At 37.6% G+C, this 24,319-nt stretch overlaps 2 protein-coding genes across 8 annotated transcripts; one reads left to right on the forward strand and one right to left on the reverse strand.

Annotated features, from left to right (window-relative positions):
- Positions 1 to 391: 391 nt before the first annotated feature.
- Positions 392 to 2,157, forward strand: LOC149710234 (18S rRNA aminocarboxypropyltransferase). Of its 2 annotated transcripts, none has more exons than XM_089860540.1 (6): positions 392 to 647; positions 992 to 1,113; positions 1,184 to 1,403; positions 1,465 to 1,658; positions 1,745 to 1,918; positions 1,990 to 2,157. In XM_089860540.1, exons 1-6 carry the CDS (start codon positions 634 to 636, stop codon positions 2,067 to 2,069), a joined length of 804 nt encoding a protein of 267 aa, XP_089716666.1. In that variant the 5' UTR covers positions 392 to 633; the 3' UTR covers positions 2,070 to 2,157. The 2 variants fall into 2 exon arrangements, with proteins under 2 accessions (XP_089716666.1, XP_089716667.1); XM_089860541.1 differs by having other exon boundaries at positions 395 to 647; positions 995 to 1,113.
- Positions 2,158 to 2,221: 64 nt separating this feature from the next.
- LOC149710235 (uncharacterized) lies at positions 2,222 to 20,591 on the reverse strand. Of its 6 annotated transcripts, none has more exons than XM_089860543.1 (5): positions 20,221 to 20,591; positions 18,931 to 19,112; positions 3,270 to 3,455; positions 2,726 to 2,952; positions 2,222 to 2,654 (listed from the first exon to the last, which is right to left on the reverse strand). In XM_089860543.1, the coding sequence occupies exons 2-5, from the start codon at positions 19,013 to 19,015 to the stop codon at positions 2,562 to 2,564; spliced, it is 591 nt and encodes a 196-aa protein (XP_089716669.1). In that variant the 5' UTR covers positions 19,016 to 19,112; positions 20,221 to 20,591; the 3' UTR covers positions 2,222 to 2,561. The 6 variants fall into 6 exon arrangements, with proteins under 6 accessions (XP_089716669.1, XP_089716672.1, XP_089716668.1 ...); XM_089860546.1 differs by lacking the exons at positions 18,931 to 19,112; positions 20,221 to 20,591 and adding exons at positions 7,512 to 7,687; positions 7,762 to 8,059; XM_089860542.1 differs by lacking the exons at positions 18,931 to 19,112; positions 20,221 to 20,591 and adding an exon at positions 9,362 to 10,077.
- Positions 20,592 to 24,319: the final 3,728 nt, after the last annotated feature.

Below are 24,319 nucleotides of genomic sequence, written 5' to 3' on the forward strand. Positions count from 1 at the left end.
GCTCCGAGATAACGCTCCCAAGCGATTGGGAATCAAACTAAAACAGGCGGGTAGGCGAGAGAGGAAGGACTGAGGGGAAAAAATAAGTATGTGAATTTCCAGAACCCCCAGCTCTCAGACACAAGAGGTAAATTCGCGCTTAGTAAAAATCACGAAGAGCTGTCGTGAGAAATCTTTGAAGGAGGGAAAAATGTTCAATGCCGGGTTACTCTGCAGCGAATGCGCTCGGCCTCTGTTTAGGCTATACAATTATTATACCACTTGAGATGAGACGGATGGCTGACCAAATCGGACATACATACATTTCAACCGTAACATAGAATCTTGGGCCCTTAGAGAGAGATAATGTCCTTATGGTGGTTTCGATAAATGGTTTTTTAGTTGTATCTGTGAAAGTTTATAGAAATAACCACATCATGAGTCTGACGGCCTAACATACGCAGCCTGATTGATTTTTAGGCTTAGCGAGTTATGGATTTTCAACTGAGTTTAGAAAGTTAAAATTTAAGAGGAATTAGATCTTATTAATTTTCGTTGAAATTATCTACCTAACGTGAAAATAACCGATTCTTTCGTTGCATAAGTAGTTTAACATTCTTTTATTCGACGTTTCGGGAGCCGAGTTTTTGAGTCATGTCATCGACAAGGTGAGTTGCACGTGGTGTTATTCCTATCAAGAATTGCTTAATGAACGTCGCTAAACCATGGTTAAAACGCATTAATTATGATAGTAATTAAAATATATGCTTTGAATCTTCGAAAACCCGGGTTTCGTTACCGTTTCGCATAATCGCATTTACGCTTGCCTCAAGTCGGTAGCTTTAAATGCCGCGTGACAGCGCGATATGCAATCGGACTCCGGACGGAATATTTATTTATGGCCTTTATCGATGGGTGCGAAACCGCGTAATTTGAAATTGGAATAGTACACGTGTTTTTAAGGCCTCGGCTTCACGACATTTCTAAAAATCTAATTGGGTACTTTTAAAAGCAGAAAGGGCAGAGGAAATTCCAAACACAAAGGTTCAAAAGCTTTGAGGGGGCGCCAACATAAGGGTCAATTAACTCCAGAAGATGAGGCATGTTCATCTATGAATGATTTGAGTATACATAGTAAGTTAAATTTCCGATCATGGTGCCAAATTAGGCGCTAAATGTCATAAACATCCATGATCGACTTTAGATCCAGAAGAAGAAATCGAGGACACTGACAGTAAGGAAGAACATTCCAAATTGTGTCCAATCCCAGTAGCCATGTGGGAACTTGGACACTGTGACCCTAAACGATGTACTGGTCGAAAATTAGCCAAATTCGGTTTCATCAAGAACCTACGTCTGGGTCAACGTTTCAACGGAATTGTTTTGACACCGAATGCCTCAATTTGCTTATCGCCGTCAGACCGGCAAGTCATTGAATACGAAATATAACTAGGCCTCGGTTTTTGAAGTGGGTTATTTGCGCAGGAGCGTGGTAGAAGAGAGGGGCGTGGCTGTCGTCGACTGTTCATGGGCCAAATTGGATGAGACTCCCTTTGAAAAGATGCGAGGACGTGAACCTCGACTTTTACCATACCTAGTGGCCGCGAATCCCGTAAATTATGGGAAACCTTGTCAATTATCTTGCGTGGAAGCCATAGCGGCTACCTTTTACATAACGGGTATTTCCGCTTTTAACCTTTTACGCTATAGGACCATTTTCAATAGGTGTAATCGCTTTAAACCATTTGACCTTGAATCCTTTAAGGATTGAGTCAATATGGGGATGACTACCTGCAAAAATTCAAATGGGGATCTTCTTTCTCCGAATTGAATCAGGAGCTGTTGACTCTTTACGCCTCTTATCAATCTTCCAGCGAAGTCGTCGAAGCTCAAAACAAGTATTTGCGAGATATCCAAGAAGAGGACAGATTAATTAAAGGTATTTAAGCAGACTAATAATGGATAAGAGATTATTGCTACTGAAAGTGTTTATTTTTTTTTACCAATCAGAATCGAATCGCGAAATGGACTTGCCGCCATCTTATTCCGACGAGGATTACTCAGACGAAACCGAAGATGATAAAACCTGAAAACGAACTGATTACTTGAATCGATTTATTTCTGTAATTTCATATTTAAAAAATATAACTGAATAAAATATCGTTGGTTTGAATAAAAGTTTGCAATTCTCTTTGATGGTACTGGTGTATTTTATAAGTTTGAATTTTTGGTAAGACTTCAATTGAAAACCAAATTTTGTTTATTATTTAATAACAATCAAGTTTAATTATTATTTTGAACCTTTCTTCATCGTTTTAGGAGTGAAATGTATGATTTTGTTTTCTTGAAAATGACATAAGCTTATGAAAAAAAGTTCCTCCAAATGAAAATAGATTTAATAAGATCGCGACTAATTCTTGACGTTTAAGTCATTCCGAGTCAAAGAAAAAAGTCCAATTCGTCGTCAATATTTCAATAACATCGGTTGAAACTTTAAAACGGGCAGAAAGTCGCGACTTCATTGTTGGTAACTTGTAATTCCAGAAAATATTTCCTATCGTAGTACTTTAGGCGCCATGGGGTTATAGAAGTCTTTCTTTTTCCGCAGTGACGCCATGATTCAAACCGAGCTCTTCGTCTATGACGATTCCCACAGCCGACAAGCGGTTATTTTCCTGCAATTAGAGTCAAGAAGGAAGTTAGGAAAGATGGTTTTGTTGTAATGGTTATGTGATTATGAACTAACTTCGAGTTGCGAATCGTCAGAGTCGTCGTCAGAGTCCTCCATGTCCTGGGAGTCGTCGTCTGACCAGTGTTCGTATTCTTCCTTGTGTTGTTCCAAAGCAGCCATCGTCTGGAAGACCGACTCGCAAGCCGAACAACCGTAATGACGCCTCTTCTGTTGGTGGGCCAGCAGCAAATGCGTGGACAGAAATGCCCGGTCACACACGTTACAAGTAAGTGCCTCAGCATCTAGCCAACAATAAAGCCCAAGAAGGTAAGTGAAATGGCCTTAAATTGCTGTGACCAAGAGCAGCAAAATAAATCAGTGGTAACGAGAGTCTTTTTTATCTCCCTGTCGCCACTGAGGGCGAGAAACTCATGACCCAAGGTCGTGATAACGTCAGTAAAGAGATATGATACAAGCTCCTCCCACGTCTCTAAGAATCATCACGAAACTACAAGCATTCCCTGTGTCTCTGTTATTTTTTTTTTGTCTGGAGAGTGGAGAGATTGTCGTCGATGCCGTGACAAACGGAGGCATCCGTTTTTGCTTGTCCGAAACTTACCGTCGGGGTCTGTTTCTGTTTCGGAGGCTTCGCTGCTAGTGATATCGTTGAGGTCCGTCATGACAAGTCCTTCCTGTTGAATGGTTAGTTTGCTTTCGTTGTTGTTTCGGGCGTTTATCGAGCAGTCGTCCAACATTATTTCCGTTCGCAGCTTCTCGTACTTCCGGCGAACGATACGTCTACCTCCTGACGGCAACAAACAAAAGATAAGAAAAAACGGTAAGAACAAGGTTACAAACGACTGGGTCATCAACCCTATCACGTGTTATTCTTAATTAAGATTGAAGTTGTGCGCGCCCACGTCTTGTGTTTTAACCCCAATAAAAAAGGTAGCAAAACGTCGTTCGTACTGAAAATAAATTTGAGTTTATTTAAAACCCAAATTATGACAAGTTCAGGATAAACATTAAAATATTAAATGACTTTAAGAATATTCGTTGTTTAGTATCATTTGACAACAAGTGAATTTACCTAATAGATTTTTGAATTGCCTGAACTCATCTGATTTAAGCGAATTTTCTGTTAATTTTTATCAATCTCTAATTGAATACACTTTAGTATGCCGATATTTTTCAGGAATATACTTATAATGTTAAAGAATCTGTAAATGCTTATTAGTTTAATATGCGATTTAGAGAATTCATAAAATAAATTTGAATATGACATTTGAATTTACTCTTTCTTTTTTTTGAAAATTTACTTGCATGCATGGAGATATTCTTGATATCACCGGAATTCACTTTAATTGAAATAAACTTATGAAATTAAGACTTAAGGGGATTCACATTGATTTTTTTCCATTGACTTAGACGACCTTTGGTTTGAAGAAAGACAGTAAAAACGCCATTAAACAGTTCTTTGCAGTTTTGCGAAGATCGTTGCAGTTTTCGCTATATAGATACAGACTTTTACTTCGATAATATGGCCTAAGTATCATAACCTAGGCCGCGGCAAGGTGAACGTGTAGACGATAAAAGGTGAAACCAGTGATGTTCGTTTAGCATTCATACATTTAATGAGTTTTTAAAATAGAAAATAGTAAAAAGGTGGAAAATTGAAGATATCAGGCCACTACAATTGATGCAACTTTACACGAAAAAGTCACAGAAAATCATTCAAAAACCTTTAACTGAATCCCATTTCCTTCGAACAAGACATTTAGGCTATTTATTTAGATATAGTTTAGGAGGAAAACAGAAAAACATTAAAACAAATATTTTCAAAATGACGGTCTTCTTTGGGCGTGTTTGTCCCGAAATTTTTATTGCTATACGCTATAAAACGCCACTAGTACCATAAGCTCATAATATATGTTATATCTTATAAACTTATGCTTGTACTTATATTAACATTATATTTCCATTAAATTTGATTTTAATTTGTGTAAGTTTAAACCTTTTCGTCTAATTATGTTGGGATATATAAGTTTCAATAATGGAGCTATACTTTTGATCAATATGAGATTTTACATTTCGTATTCATGTGCCTCAATTTTCCTTATTTTATCGAGTCCGGTTGAACTTTAGTGCAGCGAAAGTCCTCTCTTTTAAAGCTTTTACTGGTTGGTTTTTCGAATTAAGCATAATACATTTTTAACATTAATTAAACGTCCAGCTGCTGATGTCCTTCCCAGAACCCCAAAACCAAATTCAAAATATTTAATGAGATATTTTTCAGAAATAGCCGTTTAAATAAGACTCTTTCTCTCAAAATATGAGACGATTTTTGTTAAAATATGCCATTGAAATTTTTCGTTTCGGTTTAGGCTTAGAAGTAATCAAAATTTGTTTCCATGGTAATTTTTTAACTTTACCAAAGAGAAAATAATCTAATTGATATTAGGTCTCGAAGACATTGTGAAAGCTTTCATATTTTTTTACGAACGTTATGAAGTTTCCAAAATGATTGGAATTAAAGCAAAGGGCGGCTCCGTTGATGCCCCTGAAAGATGCCTTTTCTGCTACACGTTGGCTAAGCTTAGCAAAGGCTAGTTAAACCAAAGGCAGGAACCAATGGGACCTAGTGCACTAGGTCTGATTGGTTCCTGCCTTTGGCAAGGTAAAATTCGTGTCCAGAAGATTAGCCAGCATGCTAGGGGTGATAATGGAGCCGCCTGTTACTTTAATGTGAATTATTTACAGCTGAATATATTCCTGACAGGGTGGAACAGACCGGACGAATAAAATTCTGCTACACTGCCGATGGAATCGGTATGATAAATGTCAGACCTATGACTCGTACCAAGTACGACACTGAGTTTAATGACATAAATACAGATAAAGGATCCGATTTGAGTAAATGGAGTAATATTTTCGTAAACATGATTCTCGTGCTAATGGTACACCAAAATTGTACACAAAATAAATGTTTGTCTGATCTGCTCCATCCTCTATACATTCGTGGTCATTTTATCTCCAGAACCCTTTGCGATATGATGCTGAAACTGGTTTTGTAGGGAACTTACTCTTTAAGTATTATAGAAGCTCATTTAGAAACATTTTTCCCGCTGCCATCTTGGAAAATGGAGCCGATATATGTTACTAAAGCTTCCTGATACGATAAAGACTGTAAATGGTTCGACAATACTATTTATTATACCTTTGTTTACACCTTTAAAGTATATCAACAAATCTGTTTGACAATGGAATATTTACAACATATAAGGAATTTTTATTTAAAACCGTTACTTATTTCACCATTTTATTTTATCATAACTTTCCACTTTGTTCTAAAATGTCACCAGAAGAAAATCTTTGTTCAGATGTCACCTAAAATATTTGCACCGGGTCAAATAGCTTTATTTCTTTGCCACACGATCTTTTATATTTGCTACAGCTGTCAGTTTCCAAGCAACGAACATTTGGGTAGTATAAGATAGTCGTGATGTTAAAGGATTTTATAGTAACTACCTTTGAAGACCCTGAATTGTATGCAAAGTCTGTTTCAAACTGGTAACACAGGAGATGGTCCCCAGTCTTTTCACACCAGTGACGTTTGCCTACGCTGAAGCGCTATATAATCCCTTAGCGGATTATACGTGCTCCCAAAAACCTACCTACATAAGACCTAAGCGTAGTATTCGGTGATCTCAGTCTTTTCCCCCATGCACTATTCCCAATTCAGGCATCGCCGCCACATTGGCAGGCGCAGTACAATCAAGTGCTCATGAACTATTTCTTCTATACTATATGCATAAGTTTATAAGATATATAACATAAGTATGACACTACCTATACTTCTTAATACTAGAGACTTACTGAGAGCTAGTTCGTTTCACCTACGTCACTTCATGACAAGCTCTCAGTAACCAGTGACGAACTTATGGAACATATCTTATTAACTTATGCTATATGGTATTATTTTCCACTTTCAAAAGTATCAATTAGGTTCCCCCACCCTAGAGGCGCCGTCGAAATGACGCCACTTTTTAAACTCCAAGTTCAATTCTGCGCTGATAAAACCCGCTAATGCGAAAATAGGCATACCAAAACTGAAAAACAGCGGCATTTAGGTAGAAAGTAAGGGCAAGCCTATATAATTTGAGTATCCCCTTAAAAAAGTGTTACCATACGCAGGTCTTGATGGAATAGAGAAGGCAGTGGCTCATGGAAACTAATATATTTATTCATAGGTTCTCAAGTCAGCACCAGACACGAACGGACGCGAAAATGATTTCATCCTCCCTGAGCAAGAGCGGCATAAACCCTGTTTGATATCGCTTTCTATGAAAAATATACATTAGGCCTTGTAACGTAAAAGGCCGGAGATTTTTTTTGTGAAAATCGATGAAATAAGTTCTTGGATGGATGACGTTATAGTTTATATACACGGGGGCGCCCGAATAACGTAAGAGTTTTTTTTATTTATAAAAGAGCGCGACAGCGATGGAAGGGCGCCCTATCAACGTCAAAGCCAATTTAGGGCCGCTGAAAGGGTTAGAACAAGGAAAAGGAAAGAAGGAAGGAAGGGGAGGGGAGGGAAAGATCGAATTGTCTTTACGGCATCTAAAAGGAAAGCTGATAGATAATTCACTTAGGGCACGTTCGGCTTGTCGCAAAACAAAAACGCTTCGCTCGCTTCCTTCACTTAAATGAATAAGGCGTAAATTGCGCACGAACCCCTTCCTGTATTCCTTAAAAGTCTTTCCATAAGTAACATAATAAACATAAGTATGACTCTTCCTGTTGTAATAATGCAAATTTCAAAATGAAACCTATAATCAACACTGACACTCTCACTTACATCAGGCCAGGACTTGCAACCCCGTCGAGTACTTCATGCTGGTCTTTGGCGAATGACGTAGTTCTACAATATTAGCCAATCACAATAAACCTTCTCCTTGAACGTATTTGTGTCGGAAATAGCTCGTCTGCTATTTATTGTACAAGCTCGCAGGGTCGCGGTGTTTGTATGTTTCACTTTGAAAGTCGGATATTCCAGCACCAAAAATTATAAGCCTTTTGAAGTCTAAATATTCGGTAACTAAACCTACCCAGTGCAATTTTCAACTTCGTAATGTGGTCGCGCTAAAATCGGTAAAAAGTCAATACAAATCAACTATATAACCAAGGCTTAGGACCGTCGACTCAAATTTCAATGGCGTCTCTTTAAAACTCTGAACCGGATTTTCAATATGAGGCGGAAGTCGCTTCATTTTCCACCGCTAGGGGTCTCTGTGCTGGGCGCGAACTTATGATGACGTAAAAGGTCCGAAAATAGGTTTATAGTTAGTTTTGGCTAATTGTCATACTTATGGTTATTATGTTACTTATGGTCTTTCCTTTTTGCCTTTTCCATTTTCCTGTCAAGGGGAGGGAGCCATTCCTGGATTCCTCCAAGTCGAGCCTCGAGATCCAGGGAAAAGGGAAAGGAATTGGGGGCGATATATCGTGGCTTAATAGACCTCGAAACCAAATGTTTATTCGACCGTGAAACCGGTTCGATATTACTTCTCTATATAGGTATAGACGACTTAACTAGATTGAAATTGATTCTGTTCATCCAATAAAATACTCGAAATATAAGGGAAAATAAAATTCTGTTTCTTGACCGTATTGCGCGCTGCAATTCATGTCGATCATTATTTTAGGGCTGAAATGGTAACGGTAAGTTACCGAAGGTGCAGATACTAAAGAGTGAAAGGATGCACTACAAAATTGTAAGGGAGATATTGAGTATTATCAGAAGAAAATAATATTTTCTTCTGGTATTATCCTAGCCATATCTGCCTGATTGTTTTTTACTTTTCAAGAAACTAACATTTTTTTACAACTTTCAAATTAAATTAAAACGATGCTTCATTAGGGATTAATCATAAAACTAAAATTTTGATAGGAAATTCTTTACAGGCTGCTTAAAGGGCTCCACTAGAGGCTTGCGGGGTCTCTATGCTTACACGTGCAAACGGCAGACCGCTTTTACCTCTTCCAAAGCTACCGCGTCCGCAAGCCGCCGGTGGAGCCCTTTAATGGATATCGGTTCGCAGACCCAACCAGGCTTGGAAATAAGGTTTATTTCTAAACTAGTCCTCCGGACCAGTGACCCCTGATCTCTTAAATATGAAACTGGTCCCGGGACCAGTGACCCTTCCCCAATTTATTTTTCTGCTGGTCCCAGGACTTGTGGTCCTTCTCTCTTCTAAAAAAAATCTCTCTCGGCTTAGGGTTGTATACACAACTGGACTCCTGGAGTCGAAATTTAAGTTAAAATGAAAATAATTAAAGAGGTCCCCATATCAATTTTTTAATAAAAGTAGGAATTAATAAACTAGTCATTGGGACCAGTGACCCTCGCGTTTTGAATAAAAAAAGTGGTCCAAGCTATTAATAAACTGGTTTTTGACCTGTAAACCAGTCTTATTTCCTAGCCTGGACCCAACCTTGAGGAACTCAACCAAACCGCTTCTAAAATCTTCCCCTGGTGTTACAGATATCAAACACGAAGTTTAATCAAATTCAGTGCATAAAGAATAAAGGACAAACAAACCAACAAACAATTTTTTGCTAAGTTGGCAGATATTGTAGCTTCTAATACAACGTTATTTCTTTAAATATTTAAACATCTTCTAACGGATTTAAAGTAACATTTCATACCTGCGGAGTTTTTTCCGAATCTTATTTTTTTAAGAGCTGAATGAGTGGTGGTTGCGGTTGTTCTTTCGGAAGTATTATTTTGTAGAGCTTTACTACGAGTCTTTCGCTGCACGAGTCTATTCCAGACGCTTCCACCCCGAGTCACGCCAACAAAAATTCTCCTCAAACGTTCGATCGGCCAAAACATGGAATTATATCGAGAAACGCGCTTAAACTTCCTACATTATTATTAGATCCCGTTCGCCTACACTATATCTTTCTTCTACAAGACGCGTGGTTCACGAATTTTAAATTAATTGACTAAAAATTTGAATTAGCCTTGAAAATACTACCTTATTTAAAATTTTCCAACTATTTCAATTTTAAAGGCACCTTTAAACGAGTATAATAGATTTAATTTCACTAATTTCAGGCGCGTGATTATCTCTCTATTTTGGGTTATGAAAATTACGGAGCATCGCTCCTATTGACCGCAAGGATATCTATATCGCTCTGAAGGTTCAGTCAAACTGTTTTGAGTAGCCCTTTCTCAAACGTCGCTGGCGTCGGGGAGTCAGACTGTTGGTCGGAGAGGTTCATGCGCGTGACGTAACCAATCTCCGTAACGATCCGCTCTCGCTCTTGCCATGGAGTCGGACATTAGCCACTTTTTAAATTTATTTTTGGACACGTAATAAGGGCGTAGAAATTGGGGCAGGGTACAGGATATAGATTGTATCGCCCTTAAATTGCGGAAAGTCTGCGAAATCATCGAAAAAGGACCAATATCTGGCATAGATCAAAGGGTTTCGGTGGCCCATTTTTTTATGATATTTGCTGATACTCATTTTACTAAAAACGTTCGGACTGCAAGTCTAACGATGAATCATGTTTTGAACGTTTTATAATAATAGATACTTTGCGCAAATGGGGGATTCATACCATTTACACCAGGAGACCGGGCTACCTGGAGGATAGAAACCCGTCTGATTTTGTCCTACGGGTAGCCTGGCCTTCTGGTTTAAATGGTATGAATTCTGCATGTGTGCAAAAAAACTATACATATTTATTTTTAACATGCTAATTCGTTCTAATATACTCGTCAAAGTTTAGCTAAATTTTGGGTCGTTATAAAAACATGCATGCATAATGAGAAAAGAGTCATTTCACACTACAAGATATTTGAATATAATACTAGAGATATATTTAGTATAGCCTATAGTTTTTAGCAACAAAAATTGTCTAAAGAATTTTACATTTCGGAAGTTACATAAAGAGAAGCCAACACACGCGGGCGAGGCCGCTAATTGGATTGGGGTTTTCAACCTCTTGCCAAGAAGCACCGCAAGAGGCAGTGCGAATTGGCTAGTCTCTTGAATACCCCAATAGACTTTTTCGACGCAACAAAGGGGTGTGCAACCCTCAGTATCGGGACATACATTGCCGTGTCTGCGCACTCTCTTGATACAAAATGACCACAGCGCAGACGCCAAAAAGCGAGATGGAAGGCAAAAGTATACCCCGTGTCTTTTACTGTTAGTTGTCTATGGCGTCATCGCCCCTGGGTGTTGGTTTTCGAAATGGTCTATTCTTCGCTTTTATAAGTAACTAGTGTTCAAGCATGGCATGGTTAAAGCTTCTTTCCGGTAGGCAAAGGAGGCAGTGTTCAGTTGAAGCGGTAAAATAAATTACAGTGAAAACTAATATAAAATTCAATTCAAATGGTAAAGTAATCGTTAGATTATGGGAAGTCATTTGAAATGGTAAAATAAGTTTAGTAATTATTGAAATTATAAATGAGTTACATTATATTTTAAAATTTGTGTGATTTATTGAGTTATATACTCATACTGTTATAATATTTCTTCAAAAACGATTTTTCGATTTTCTTTAACAATGTAGAGTTGTTTTTATTTTCACGTATTTCCAGAAACAAACGTGAGAAAACTTTTGGAACTTTTAGGAAAGGCTTTTCACATATTACAGGTCAGAATCAATCAAAGGGAAAAAAACTTTTGGGGAATTTCGAATTTTTCACATCATTGTCGGGATCTTGAAGGGCAAGTCACTTGTTACTGCTAAGCCTAGTTTGAAACTTTAAATTGAAGCGCACGACTGAAATCTTAACCGATTTTAATCAAATTTGCTTTATTTTTAAGAAAAACACCTTGTACCTCATTAAATGGGATTTAAAAAGTCTATTTTTTTATGAGACTAGCCCTTTAAAGAACCCCTTGCTAAATTTGAACTTCACCCGGAAGTAGGATAAAAACCTTTGGAAAGAAAAACAGACTGACTGACATCCGCCTCAGGGATTTTATTTTAAACCTAAGAATCATGATTAATTTATCAATATTTCAAAGAAGCATAATGCCAATTCAATGTGGGGATTTGAATACCAAATTAGGGATAAAGCAGGGAGCCATATCTTATAATAGAAGGAAAGAATAAATTCCCCTCTTTTTAGCTTCTAATTCAGCCGTCGATCCCGAAGTTCAGCAAGTATCTTTAAATCAACCGGCATCTCGCTGCTTCTCTTAATGACTCAAGAAGCAATTTAGTCCCTGTCTTCTCATGAGAAGGGAACTGGCCTAGCGATTTTACTCCTTCCTTCTATTCTAAGATATGCCTCCCTGGTATAAAGCTTAACTCTTTTGAATATGAAAATAGCTCGCAATAAAACGTTTGATCTAGAAATATAGTGAAGCTGAAAACGTTCGGCTTTTAATAATCCCGCTTTGATGAAGCCCGTTTGCCCTAATGAGAAAATGTTGCTGGTACCCGGCCAAATCGAGAACGCGAGTTACTAAAAGCAAGCTCGCAGCCTAGAAGATTAATTACTTCAGCTCTATAAGGAAAATGTTTACGCCTTAGCAATTGCCTACGTGCCACCGCATAACATTTTTCACGCACCTGTTCAAGAACCGTTGCATGCAACGAGTAACTCAGATATCTGTCAGATTCTACTACCAAAAGTTACACCAAGCGTGCATAGTAAAAAATTCCAAAACATTCTTACATTTCCTATATTTTTAAAATTCACCAAAAATTAATTACTTTTTAAACAAGTTGGGAAACCAAAATAAACCTCTCCGAGTCGAGACGCAATTAAGAGGTTTTTCTTAAATAATTAAATAAATACAACTGATATTAATAATTTTAATCGTGATTTATTTACTTTAATTCTAGTTAAATCGTTTTAAGAAACTTTATTCCTAAAATCATTTTAAACATAGCTATAACATAGCTATTGTTGACGTTTGTATTCAAGCCTATGCCCCTTTAACAATTTTTGGAAATTTAGGGTATATAAGGCGATGGATTCACAATAACGCAAGGTGTTAGATTATTCTCCTTGTTACAATAATGATAAGAAAAGCCGCAATTGCGTGAAGCTTTGGCGGAAGCCCTGCCATTGGGAGGCTGGACGTTTCTCGTAACCCTAGCCGATCGCCGCGTACTTCTTAATCCTAACGATGAGAGTAGAAGCCGAAAATTGCTTTCTGCGAACACGTTTGATCCGATTTGCCAACTGCGAACGCGGTGAGCCGGTGACAAACACACACAGACATCACGTCCAGTGTAATACCTCCACGTGACGTCATCGTCACTCGGAGTGGTAAAATTCCGAACATATTCCTACATTTCCTCTATTTTTTTAAATTCACCAAATATTAATTACTTTTTAAAAAAATTTATAAATGAGCCGCTATCGCTAATATTCCATACATATATATATATGCGTGAAAGTGGTTTGTTTGTATGTTTGTGCTTCATGCACAGTCACAACTCGTCACCGAATTTGACCTAACTGCATGGTTGATATCAGTAACGATAGGAGAAGGTTAAAATTAGAAGTGGTTTTAGTTGAGCTTGTCAAGTAATGTTCCGCGAATCCCTAGCCATTAAGGCTGTAAAGGACCTCCTATTCTAGACTCGTAACATTAAATTTGAAAGTTATTGAAAACTGTTTCTGAAAAACCATATATTTCAGGGAAGTCCTCATATAAGCGGTCCCCGTATGGGCGGATTCCACAATAGCGGTCCCTCATGTACGAGGTCAGGTGAGGTTATAATTAAGTCAGGTTAAATTTGGTTATTTGTACAAAATTAGTGTTAGGTTAGGGTTTGTTATTTGAACCCCAATAGTGTTAGGTCAGGTCATGCTAGGTTATGCTATTTAAACCCCAATAGTGTTAGGTCAGGTTAGGCTATGTTATTTGAACCCCAAAAGGTTAGATTAGGGTTTTTTAATCTGAACCCAAATACTAGTAGGTTAGGTTTTGTTTTGTGATTTAACCCCCATATTAGGCCTATTAGGTCAGTTTAGGTTATTTTCTTTAAACCCCAATATTATTAGGTCAGGTTATGATTTGTTATTTGAAAGTTTGAAACCCAATAGTTTTAGGTTAGGTTATGTTATTTAAAGCCCAAAATTATTAGGTCAGGTTAAGTTTTGTTATTTGAACCCCAATAGTATTAAGTCAAGTTAGGTTTGGTTATTTAAACCAAAGTATTATTAGGCCTCTTAAGGTTAGTTTAGGTTAGCATATGATGATCTATGAATGCACTTAATAGGTAAGGTAAACTGAAGGGTTAAGAATTGTTCTAAACTCGAGTTAAACACTGCTATTTCCCAAATCACCAGCCTTTATTTCTAAAAAAGCAGTTTTAAACAACGCCGCTGGTTTTTTTTTGGTTTTTTTTTTTGAATCGCGGTTGTTATTTCGGCAGCTGCTGATTCAAGGTACACCCGATTTTTCACACGCGTGGACAAAATGGCTATTTAGTGCCTACGAAGACGGGAAACATCCCATTTGCAGTTACTTAAAACACCCGGGAAATGCCGGGAAGCTTAGCTAGTATCATAATATTCAGGGTAATGCACTACGACTACAACGACTCTACGTTAGAATAGTATAAAAATCGATTGGACGGGACCTCATTTTTTCCAGAAAAAAACCAAAAAAAAAGATATCCTGATGGAAATGAGAAGGGGAAAACGAGCGTCACTTTAATGACATGCGGGGCTTTTCCCCTAAACCTACAGCACATCCAAATTCGAATCGCGGGTTCATTCTTGCGTATATATTACTTTCTCCTTCCCAAACTGCCCGTCTAAAAAATTGAGAGTGAGCCTATAGACTCAATATTTCAAACGTTTAAAGAGAGCGTGAAAGGTTCAAACAAGTTTAGTTACTTGCTTCAGAATTGGCCGAACGTAAACAAAGCTCAGGGAAACACTTGCGTTGATTGGTATGATCAGAAGTAAGATAAGGGACTAGAAGTAAAGTGCTCTAACATTGGTAATAGATCCTGGCACTAGGGAACAAATTTAAGGATTTTATGGCGCTTCCATCGCGCCTACTCTAGAGAGAAAAATATTGGTAGAGTTCCAAAAACATTTCCTACCTCCTTCCCCTCAAATTAAAGCCACGGAACACGGACGTGGGTGCTTGAATCTAGTTCGGCCGTCTACCGCCGCGAGCGTCTCACGTTTTGGAGGGAAAATTCAGAAACCGCTACCAGAGGGCCAACTGTTGGTGTCTTATCAAGAATATTCACTTTCGCCAAGTGAAGAATTTGGTTATTTGGATACTTCGTAACTTCTAGTCCCTTATCTTACTTCTGGTATAATCCTATTGAACCGAATCCCATTCGACCGTAATATTATATTTGTTTTTATCTAGAACAGGCACCCGGTGTTGTCCGTCAGCCCTTCAGGGACATATTTTATTATTTTTCAGGCTGTCATTTTAAAAGGTGGAGGCAAATCGAGCCCCAAAAGCTATTAATCCCATCATAAGTTCATAAGTTATGTTCCATAAGTTTGTCACAGCACAGGTTACTGAGAGCATGTCATGAAGTCACATAGGTGAAACGTCATAGATTCTCGAAAAGAGAAGTCTGGTGAGGCGCTGTCAAAGGCTTAATACAGACTAAATAGGAAGCTGGACTGCAAAATTAACCGAGTGTAGTCAATTCTCGCTTGGTGTTCTCAAACTAGCTCGAGCTGTAAGTCTCGAGCATTACGAAGTATAGGTAATGTCATACTCATGGAAAATATCTTATAAACCTATGTCCCATCTAAAGGTTGTAGGGAACCAGTGTACTAAATATTAAATAAATCTGTTGAAATGGACGGATGCTATTCGATAAAGAAGGTTTATTTACATTAATAAATAATTGCCACCTTTTCCAAAATGATTGCCCTAATAATTAATTGCCACCTTTTCCAAAATAATGGACCCAATTATTTGTTGCCACCTTTTACAAAATATTTGCCCTAATTATTAGTTGTCACCTTTTCCAAAACATTTTCCTAATAATTAGTTTTTTGCCACATCGTTTGATGTCTATCTAACGATGGACTATTAGTTTGAATTGGTCTGAAGATGTTGTTGTATTCGTTGTCTTTTAAAATGGAGTGGTTGTGTTTAGGTGATATTTTCCGTTCATTGGTAATTTTAAAAGGGAGAGGATTATGATTTAACTATAACAGTACATTGCGAATGTACTGTGAACTTATTAATGATCGAAAAATAGTATCTGTATGTCTTCTAAGAACACGCAAATATGTCATATTCCCTTACATAAAATGGGAAAGGTCATACCCTCGACAATATGCCCAGAAGCGTTTGAAATTTTGGCAAAACACCTATCTTGAGTTCATACATACAATACGCTGGGACAGAACTCAAGTTTGGTGTTTTATCAAAATTTCAAACGCTTCTGGGCTTAAGACCGTGTTTGAAGTTTATAAGATGAGTACGTGTGGCCATAAGTCTATAATGTAAACTGAAATTTTTTGTACGTGTATGCAATCATCATAACTCTGTTAAAGATAACTCATCAAGGGCTTAATTGATTTTAAAAACAACGATTTTTTCATGACGATGGTCCAATAACGTGACCGAAACTAGTCGAGTTTTTAAATAAAATCATTTTCTTGTGCACTTGTAAAAATCGTTATTTTTAAAATCAATTAAGTTATCTTACGCAAGGTGCTACGAATATTCATTTAAATACTCGTCACTAAAATTTTTGGTTATTTTCATATAATCATTTTATCATTATTAAAGGTAACACATTGTGGGAATATCGACTACACAAGTTTACGCTGTAAACTAAGAATTTCTGTACGTGTACTAATTGAGGGTTTCGTGTGTACTAATTAAGGGTTTCGGGTGTACTAATTAAGGGTTTCTTGTGTACTAATTAAGGGTTTCGTGTGTACTAATTAAGGGTTTCGTGTGTACTAATTAAGGGTTTCGTGTGTACTAATTAAGGGTTTCGTGTGTACTAATTAAGGGTTTCGTGTGTACTAATTAAGGGATTCGTGTGTACTAATTAAGGGTTTCGTGTGTACTAATTAAGGGTTTCGTGTGTACTAATTAAGGGTTTCGTGTGTACTAATTAAGGGTTTCGTGTGTACTAATTAAGGGTTTCGTGTGTACTAATTAAGGGTTTCGTGTGTGTAATAATTTTATGCCTTATAAAAGTAACACACGGAGTGTAATAATATTTCAGTGAAGAAATAGGGATTTGAATAATTTTAGCACTGTTAAATGTAGCTCATCGAGAGGCTATTCACTCGAATTTTCAGTACACCTATTGATGGTCATGTGTGGGTTTATCTGTAAGCGTTTTAGCATTGCTAAAGGCTCCGTATAGAGGGGCTATTCACTCTTTTTTTCTGTTAAGGATTATTTACGATTGTGTTAAGATGATATTTTTCATTCATTGGGGATTTCCATTAGTGATTTGAAAAGGAATGAGGATTAAGGGTTGCGTCTGGGCTACGGGTAATCCTTTTAGCGCTGTTAAAGGTACCGCGTCAAGGGGCTATTCACTTATGATAATTTTCGTTCATTAGTGATTTTTATAGGGGGTTTTAAAAGGGATGAGGATTAAGAGTTGGGTCTGTGTTACGGGTAATAATCGAGGGACTACTAAATAAAAACTCATTGGTGATTTTAAAAGGGATTGGGATTAAACGTTCCGTATATGGGCTACGGGTAATCATTTTAGTACTGTTAAGGGGATATTCACTAATGCTGATTCTCATTGATGCTTTTGAAAGGGATAGGGATTTATTCTGGGCTTTCATTGGTTGTTTTAAAAGGGATAGGGATTTATTCTGGACTTTCATTGTTTGTTTTAAAAGGGATAGGGATTTATTCTGGACTTTCATTGGTTGTTTTAAAAGGGATAGGGATTTATTCTGGACTTTCATTGGTTGTTTTAAAAGGGATAGGGATTTATTCTGGACTTTCATTGGTTGTTTTAAAAGGGATAGGGATTTATTCTGGACTTTCATTGGTTGTTTTAAAAGGGATAGGGATTTATTCTGGACTTTCATTGGTTGTTTTAAAAGGGATTGGGATTTATTCTGGACTTTCATTGGTTGTTTTAAAAGGGATAGGGATTTATTCTGGACTTTCATTGGTTGTTTTAAAAGGGATTGGGATTAAGGTTTTGTCTAGGTTAAGGGCTATCAACATAAAACTCATTGGCGATTTTAAAAGGGATTGGAAGTAAGGGTTCCTTGGGGTTTATGCGAGGGGTCCGATTTCGCGATTTGGCCAAAGATTTCTTTGATTTTGCGGTTTCAAAAAAAATTCATCTTTGATTCCGCGATTTCTTCAAAGATTTCGTGATTTTGTGTGAAAGATTTCGCGGTTTAGCGAGAAGCGTACGGGATTTCGTATAAATGTCGGACCCCTCGGGGTTACGGGTTCTCAGTGGCTGGAGCCCTACTAATCTGGCCGGGGCCATCTTGTTGTTTCCTACTTTTTTTATCTTTTTGACTGTGATTTTATTGAAATATTTCCTAGCCTGAACGATATTGTTGCCCTAAATTTACAATCGTTAAATTATCGAAAATAAAGCATGAATCTATATAGAGTTTAAGAAATGTACTGTGAAACGCGTGCGTCATAGGCCTAGTTACAGAAGCTATATGAATTTTCTGCAATATTTGATAAGGAAATCCCTGAGGCAACGCTCTCCTTGAATGCGAGCGCATGCCAGGGAAGATAGTTCAAAAGGCGCCCCTATCCTTTCAACCAGGACCTGGGATTCGCATTCGCAATGATATCATCTTTTTATAGGTAAGCCTTTTGAAGTTCCTTAGTTGACGTCTGATCACTATCTAAAGCCTTAAAGGCCGGGCCATTTCAACGTGGGCATCGATTTCGCGTTCAATTGTAATACGAAATTTTCTTAGCCAAAAATGAAAAGGCTTAAGAAGTTAAGATCAAAGACGATTTGGAAATACCTCTATGGTTGGAAATTAATTAAATCATATTCGTAAGGGGACACGCAAATGATGCTGATTTAGAGTATATAACTATTAAAATGACTCAACACTACTTCATAACCAAATTTCACAGTTTCTTTATCTAGACATTGGTACTACCCAAGGCCCAAAACGGTCAAATTATCAGACCCTTTATGCTTAAAGTATATGCGTGGTTTTCAAGCATCGGGTTACAAACACACGCGCAATTAATAACACCCATGTATCCGTTCAAAAAACTACGTTACGGTTATATAAGCACACAAGTAGCTAAAAAAGATATACTGACCAAAATAGAGTATAGCCGAGGCAATTTGCAAACTCCCCAAAAACAGACAATGTATGATATTAATGGCCGTGTCGAGATCGACCATTGTTCTCGTTTCACGTCCGTGAAACAGCCTTCTGCTGCTTGTAGCATAAATACTTCATTTTCGGCTATTGGTATCCACTAGCGTTAATCAACAAGACCTAAAGTACGAGAAAAATTACAGAAATATGTTAATTATTAGTATGGTTCGAATTAAAAAATCCACGGTTTTCATTGAGTTCAACCCACTATAAAAACCCATCAAAGAAAACCCACTTAACTTAAAGGCCGACTTCCAACGAAAAAGGTTCTAGCGAACTGAAAACCGAGCATCGAGACTAACAATGGAGCGACCGCGCCGATTTTGAGTCCCCGCTGGGGTAAAAGATGGAAGGGTTCTAGCTAATTGAAGGCCGTGCAATGTGGTTCTAGCGAACTGAAGATACACAATAGAGAATTTCCTTCAGGGGAAAGTAAAAATTCGAGAGGAAATAAATTTAAAAGGATTTCTATTGTGTATCTTCAGTTCGCTAGAACCGCATTGCACGGCTTTCAGTTAGCTAGAACCCTCCCATCTTTTGCCCCAGCGGGGATTCGAAAATCGGCACGGTTGCTCCATTGTTAGTCTCGATGCTCGGTTTTCAGTTCGCTAGAACTCTTTTCGATGGAAGTCGGCCTTTAATAAACCCATCACTAAGATCTTCAAATTTGATGAATTTGTTGTTTCAACTTCAAAAGCACCGTGTAATATTATTTATTATTTTTTATGAAACATTTTAAGACTTTTTTTTATTAAGCAGTTACTTTTAAATGACAATTTCTCCCATGCACGCAACTGCTAAAGATAAAAACCTCAAAAACCCAAAGAAACCAGGTGGGTATGGGTTTTTTTGAACCCTGATTATTAGTCACATATCCAGTGCCTTAGTTTAAAGAAATGACGCCTGGTTCAAAACGTTAATTGAAATTTAAAAGGCTAAGGAGGATTTAAGCGGTTTACTGATTGGTTTTCAGTAAATCAGGCGGTTTATGTATCACGGTATGGTTATTTGATAAGTAATATTTATACTACCGCTAATAATATGGTGTTACAAATACGCCTTATTGTACAGCCAGATTATTTCTTAAGAATGGTGAACGTAAAAATAATGACATTTCCATTGGCATCTATATAGCTGCAATATAATGCACCTTCAAGGAAACTCCAGTAAAACTACTCCATGGAAATGCCAAGGGAAAACGGCGTAAGAATCAGATTTAATTACTTACCGAACTCTTAAGTTGGGGGCGTTCTTACACACGCTCCTTTAAGGTTTTCGTTCCGGATGGAGTTTCAAAAGTTGGTCTGCCTTAAACGATTAGTCTCCCTTTTGGATTGGAGAAATAATTAGGTCTACTGTAGATACGTTTCTCTCACGAAACTTGTCGTGATGTTAACTTCTAAACCGGATGCGCTTTGGCTCGGAGGAAGAAACAATTTCTTATTTTTGGGGAGAAAATTTTCTATATTGGTGTTTCTATTTGACTAAGCCTAATTGGGAATAGAAAGGCGCCTATTTGTGTGAATGGAGAACCGACTAGCCGCGAGTATACTATAAAAGGGGGATTAGGCCCCTATTCTATCCTATCCAGGAGCGACACGGCCACCATAAAGTTGCCATGGAAACCGATTCGGCGCTCTTGTTACCAACTTTTTTTTTAGCCTCGACCTATTTATAAACCATCAAGGTTATGAGATGGAATGGTTGAGAAGGTTAAAGAAGAATGGATTTTTCTTAAGGGTTACCTTGACTCAATAAGTTAAAGTAAATATTTTTTGAAGGTAAAAGTGCTTGACCATTTTTTCTATTACACTTGCGTATACACTGAATGACCTTCGGTTACCTTCGTAATACAAGTTCAGAAATCCCATATGAACCATTTCCAAGAACAGGCTTACCAATATCACCAGCAGGTCAGGGAGCCTAGCGGTCCTATAATTCCTATAAAATCCTATACTTTTTAATCTGTCCTATATAATCCTATAATTTCATGAAATGTCCTATTATATCCTTTATTTTTGAACTTGTCCTATATTACCCTATAATTTCATGAAAGGTCCTATAATGTCCTTTATTTTTGGCTTAGTGGAAGTTTTAGTATAGTTTAGCATCAAATTTATCATCGCATTTACTAGTTGCCGAAATTGTGGACTTTGCTAAGGTTTTTATGTATTATATTTCGATAAAGTTTCTCTTTTCAAAGTAAAATACAATTTGTTATTTTTTTTTTGAGATTTTTCTACATAGGTTTAGCCAAAAAAGTATTATATATGAGCATTTTTAGTCCCATATTTTCCTATAGAAGCACATTTTTCTCCTATAAAATCCTAAAATTCCGGAAAGAAATTCCTACTTTTCCTATAAGTAATTTATGTTTTGGCCGGGCTCCCTGTTAGCTCGCAAATAACGGCTTTAACAAACCCATTGAATAAATGATCGAGACTGACATAAGTAACGTAAAAATTATAAGGGTGTCGCTCTATGAAATAATGAGCAGAAAAAGATTTCCCCCAACAAACTTGCTATTTGTCAAAACTTTCATAGAAGCGACCAGTAAGGCAGTTCGTATGTATCAAAATCCTAGAATAATATGATTTTAAAGTTGCCTGAAACAAACTTACCCATCCTATTTTAACGATAAACCCGTATCTATAACTTTGGAACAAACCTTACCTAAGGAAGTGTCTTACTTATTTTTATTTCGTTTCTTATGCCTTTAAGTAAAATCCGGTAAAATCAGGAACAATTACAGAGACAATTTTCTCTCTTTCTCTGCATTTCCTCCAGGTAACACAAGACGGTGCATTTCCTAATAGCCTTTTAAAACAAATGTAGGGGGATTCTTAGCTATTTTCGCGATTTTAACGCAATCAGCTTGAAGAGTATTTTTGTTGGATTTTTCCAAAACATTTCGGTATCAGTGGGGTAAAACGTAAATACAAACGTTTCAAACTTCAGTAATAGCTAAGACCATTAAACATACATGGACTGGAATGGAGATCAGGCGCGTGGTTCTTGCAGGGCTAGCGCCACGCCGCGGCCAATATTGAATATTTTTTACTCAAATCGTAGTCATAACATAGGGCTTATGAGTCAAAATGTTTCGGAACTCTCCCGCTAGGGTCAACGACAGGCGATGCCATTAGAAGAACGGGGGTTTTAGCTTAACATGCTGTCCATCTGGGTTTAATGATCTTAGGTAATATTTTCATGGCAAGCCAAAGCTGAAAAACCATTATGTGGTCCATGGTGCAATTTTGCTTTATTTCATAGAATATGTTTGTTATGCTACGTATCGCGAACTTATCGAATCTGTGGGTTCTATGGCATAGACATAAGTTTATAAGATATGTTCCATAAGTATGACGCTATCTATACTTCGTAATTTTAGAGACTTAAAGCTCGAGCTAGTTCGAGAACGACAGGCGAGAATTGTCCACACTCGGTTTTGCAGTCCATCATCCTATTTAGTCTCTACTAACCCTTTGACAGTGCTTCACCAGGCGTCGCTTTACGAGACAAACTTAGGGAACATATCTTATGAACTTATGCATAGATCAATATCGGTAGAGTAGGAAGTAGACTGAGCATCAGCCGCTTTTGGGGCTAGAGAATATTGTACGCTCCCGGTAGGAAGGATGATACTAAGGATGACTCAGTGTCATCCTCCCTAGAGGGAGTGTATGGTGTTCCCTGTTGTTACGTTACTTATGCCATTTTGAATAATTAGACGGTCGGGATAATTTATTCAAAGGGTTTGTTAAAGCCCTTATTTTCGAGCTAATTACCTCTCCGAGTGACGATGACGTCACGGAGAGGGATTACACTGGACGTGTCTGTGTCTGTCACCCCGTTCGCAGTTGGCAAATCGGAGCACAGGGAACAAGCCGTGAATAGGCTCATAAAATAGCTCATGCTACCTCTAGTACCAAAAATTAACGTTTGGACAGCCAGCATCGTGTACTATTTTCTATAAACCCATGACGTCAAGAAGCTCTTCCCTGGTTGGTTAGTTCTTGTATGGGATTGAGCGGAGGATAGATTGCTTCTCAGTTTACATGTCTTCTACAGCCAAAGGCAGGAATTGTTAATGAAGTCTAATTTTTGATTTTATATATATATATATAGAAATAGTTTTGGTAATACCTAAGGAAGGAAGGGATTAACATGACGCTACGCTAATGGGGAAGGAGTAATGTTAAAACTCCATACAAAGATAAAAATAATAAAGCAAATAGGGTGCGGGTTGTTATGGCTTCTTCATTAATTAAATAGTCTAGGGGGTTATTATAGGTAAAATAAAGTAATTGTATCAAGGAAGATGGAGATAGGGAAGTTTCGTGTAACGCTCGCTATAACTCCGGTCGCCCAAAAATCCCGTTTTCGGCGTGGATGTGCATTTGCGCACGCGCCGCACTTTTCTCTCGCATCGTGCTGAGGATAGGCCGTCTGGCGATCACGTAGGGAAATGACGTCTTGCGCTTCGATCCTGCGCAGTTCAAACTAACGCCGAATATAAGTCACGTGACCTGCTACATTTCGTGGAGAGAGATTCCTATACTGACCAAACTTCCCTATCTCCATTTCCTTGATTGCATGTGAATTTACCAATTCAAGCATTCATTATACTAGCTCCATCTTAACACTAGATATATTTTTATAAGTGGTGGATAAATCAATAATATCTTTTATGATGGTCATGACCCATTTTCGATAACCTAATTAATTTCGTAGAACAATAATTAGTCATTAATTATTAAAGCAATTAATCTGTTTACAAAACCTAATAATAATAATTATGGTGAAGGCCAAAAATTTTAAAGATACGTGTCGGTGTCAGTGTCTTTAATGGTCAGTAGTACAAGTTTATGGGTTACCGATTTAGTCAGTGACGAAAAGCCAATACACTAATAGGAGATATTGTCTCCAGAGTTCGGGAGTTCATAGTAGTATCTCAGAGGTAACTAAGATAGACAGAGAAGTAGCCATTCACGCGGTTGATAGACCGGTAGACTATCATTTTGTATCCGCACTGAGGTACTTTTTACCAAGGATTGGTATTATGGTCTTGTGTCCCAAGCGATGGTTCAAAGAGACGGAGACAGAGACATCTGAAGGTGACAGCGAGACGGTCCGAAAGAGAGATCGGGTTGTTTCTTTTTCTTCCTCTTTTTATATTATTTCTTTTATCTCCTTGATTGCCTGTTGGCGTCAGTTGTTAATGTGGACCTTGGTTTCATTGTTAATGGTACTTCAATTCTTTTAGTTGTTCAGTCATACCAAGTTTATCAACCATTATTTATTTCAATCTTAAGAGAGTTTTCATG

Source organism: Phalangium opilio, unplaced genomic scaffold (genome assembly GCF_054372755.1).
Source record: "Phalangium opilio isolate 3A_F unplaced genomic scaffold, DU_Popi_V2 ptg000011l_1, whole genome shotgun sequence".
NCBI lineage: Eukaryota > Metazoa > Arthropoda > Arachnida > Opiliones > Phalangiidae > Phalangium > Phalangium opilio.

Bases quoted from the DNA above. Each gene is read 5' to 3' on its own strand.
- LOC149710234 (XM_089860540.1), top strand. The intron at 1,404-1,464 runs GCAAGTCATTGA...TTATTTGCGCAG, and splicing joins TGCTTATCGCCGTCAGACCG to GAGCGTGGTAGAAGAGAGGG. The intron at 1,659-1,744 runs GTATTTCCGCTT...GAATCCTTTAAG, and splicing joins GGCTACCTTTTACATAACGG to GATTGAGTCAATATGGGGAT.
- LOC149710235 (XM_089860542.1), bottom strand. From the start codon at position 9,548: ATGTTTTGGCCGATCGAACGTTTGAGGAGAATTTTTGTTGGCGTGACT. The intron at 3,456-9,361 runs GTATGAAATGTT...TGTTGCCGTCAG, and splicing joins ATTCGGAAAAAACTCCGCAG to GAGGTAGACGTATCGTTCGC. The intron at 2,953-3,269 runs GTAAGTTTCGGA...ATTGTTGGCTAG, and splicing joins AACAGAAACAGACCCCGACG to ATGCTGAGGCACTTACTTGT.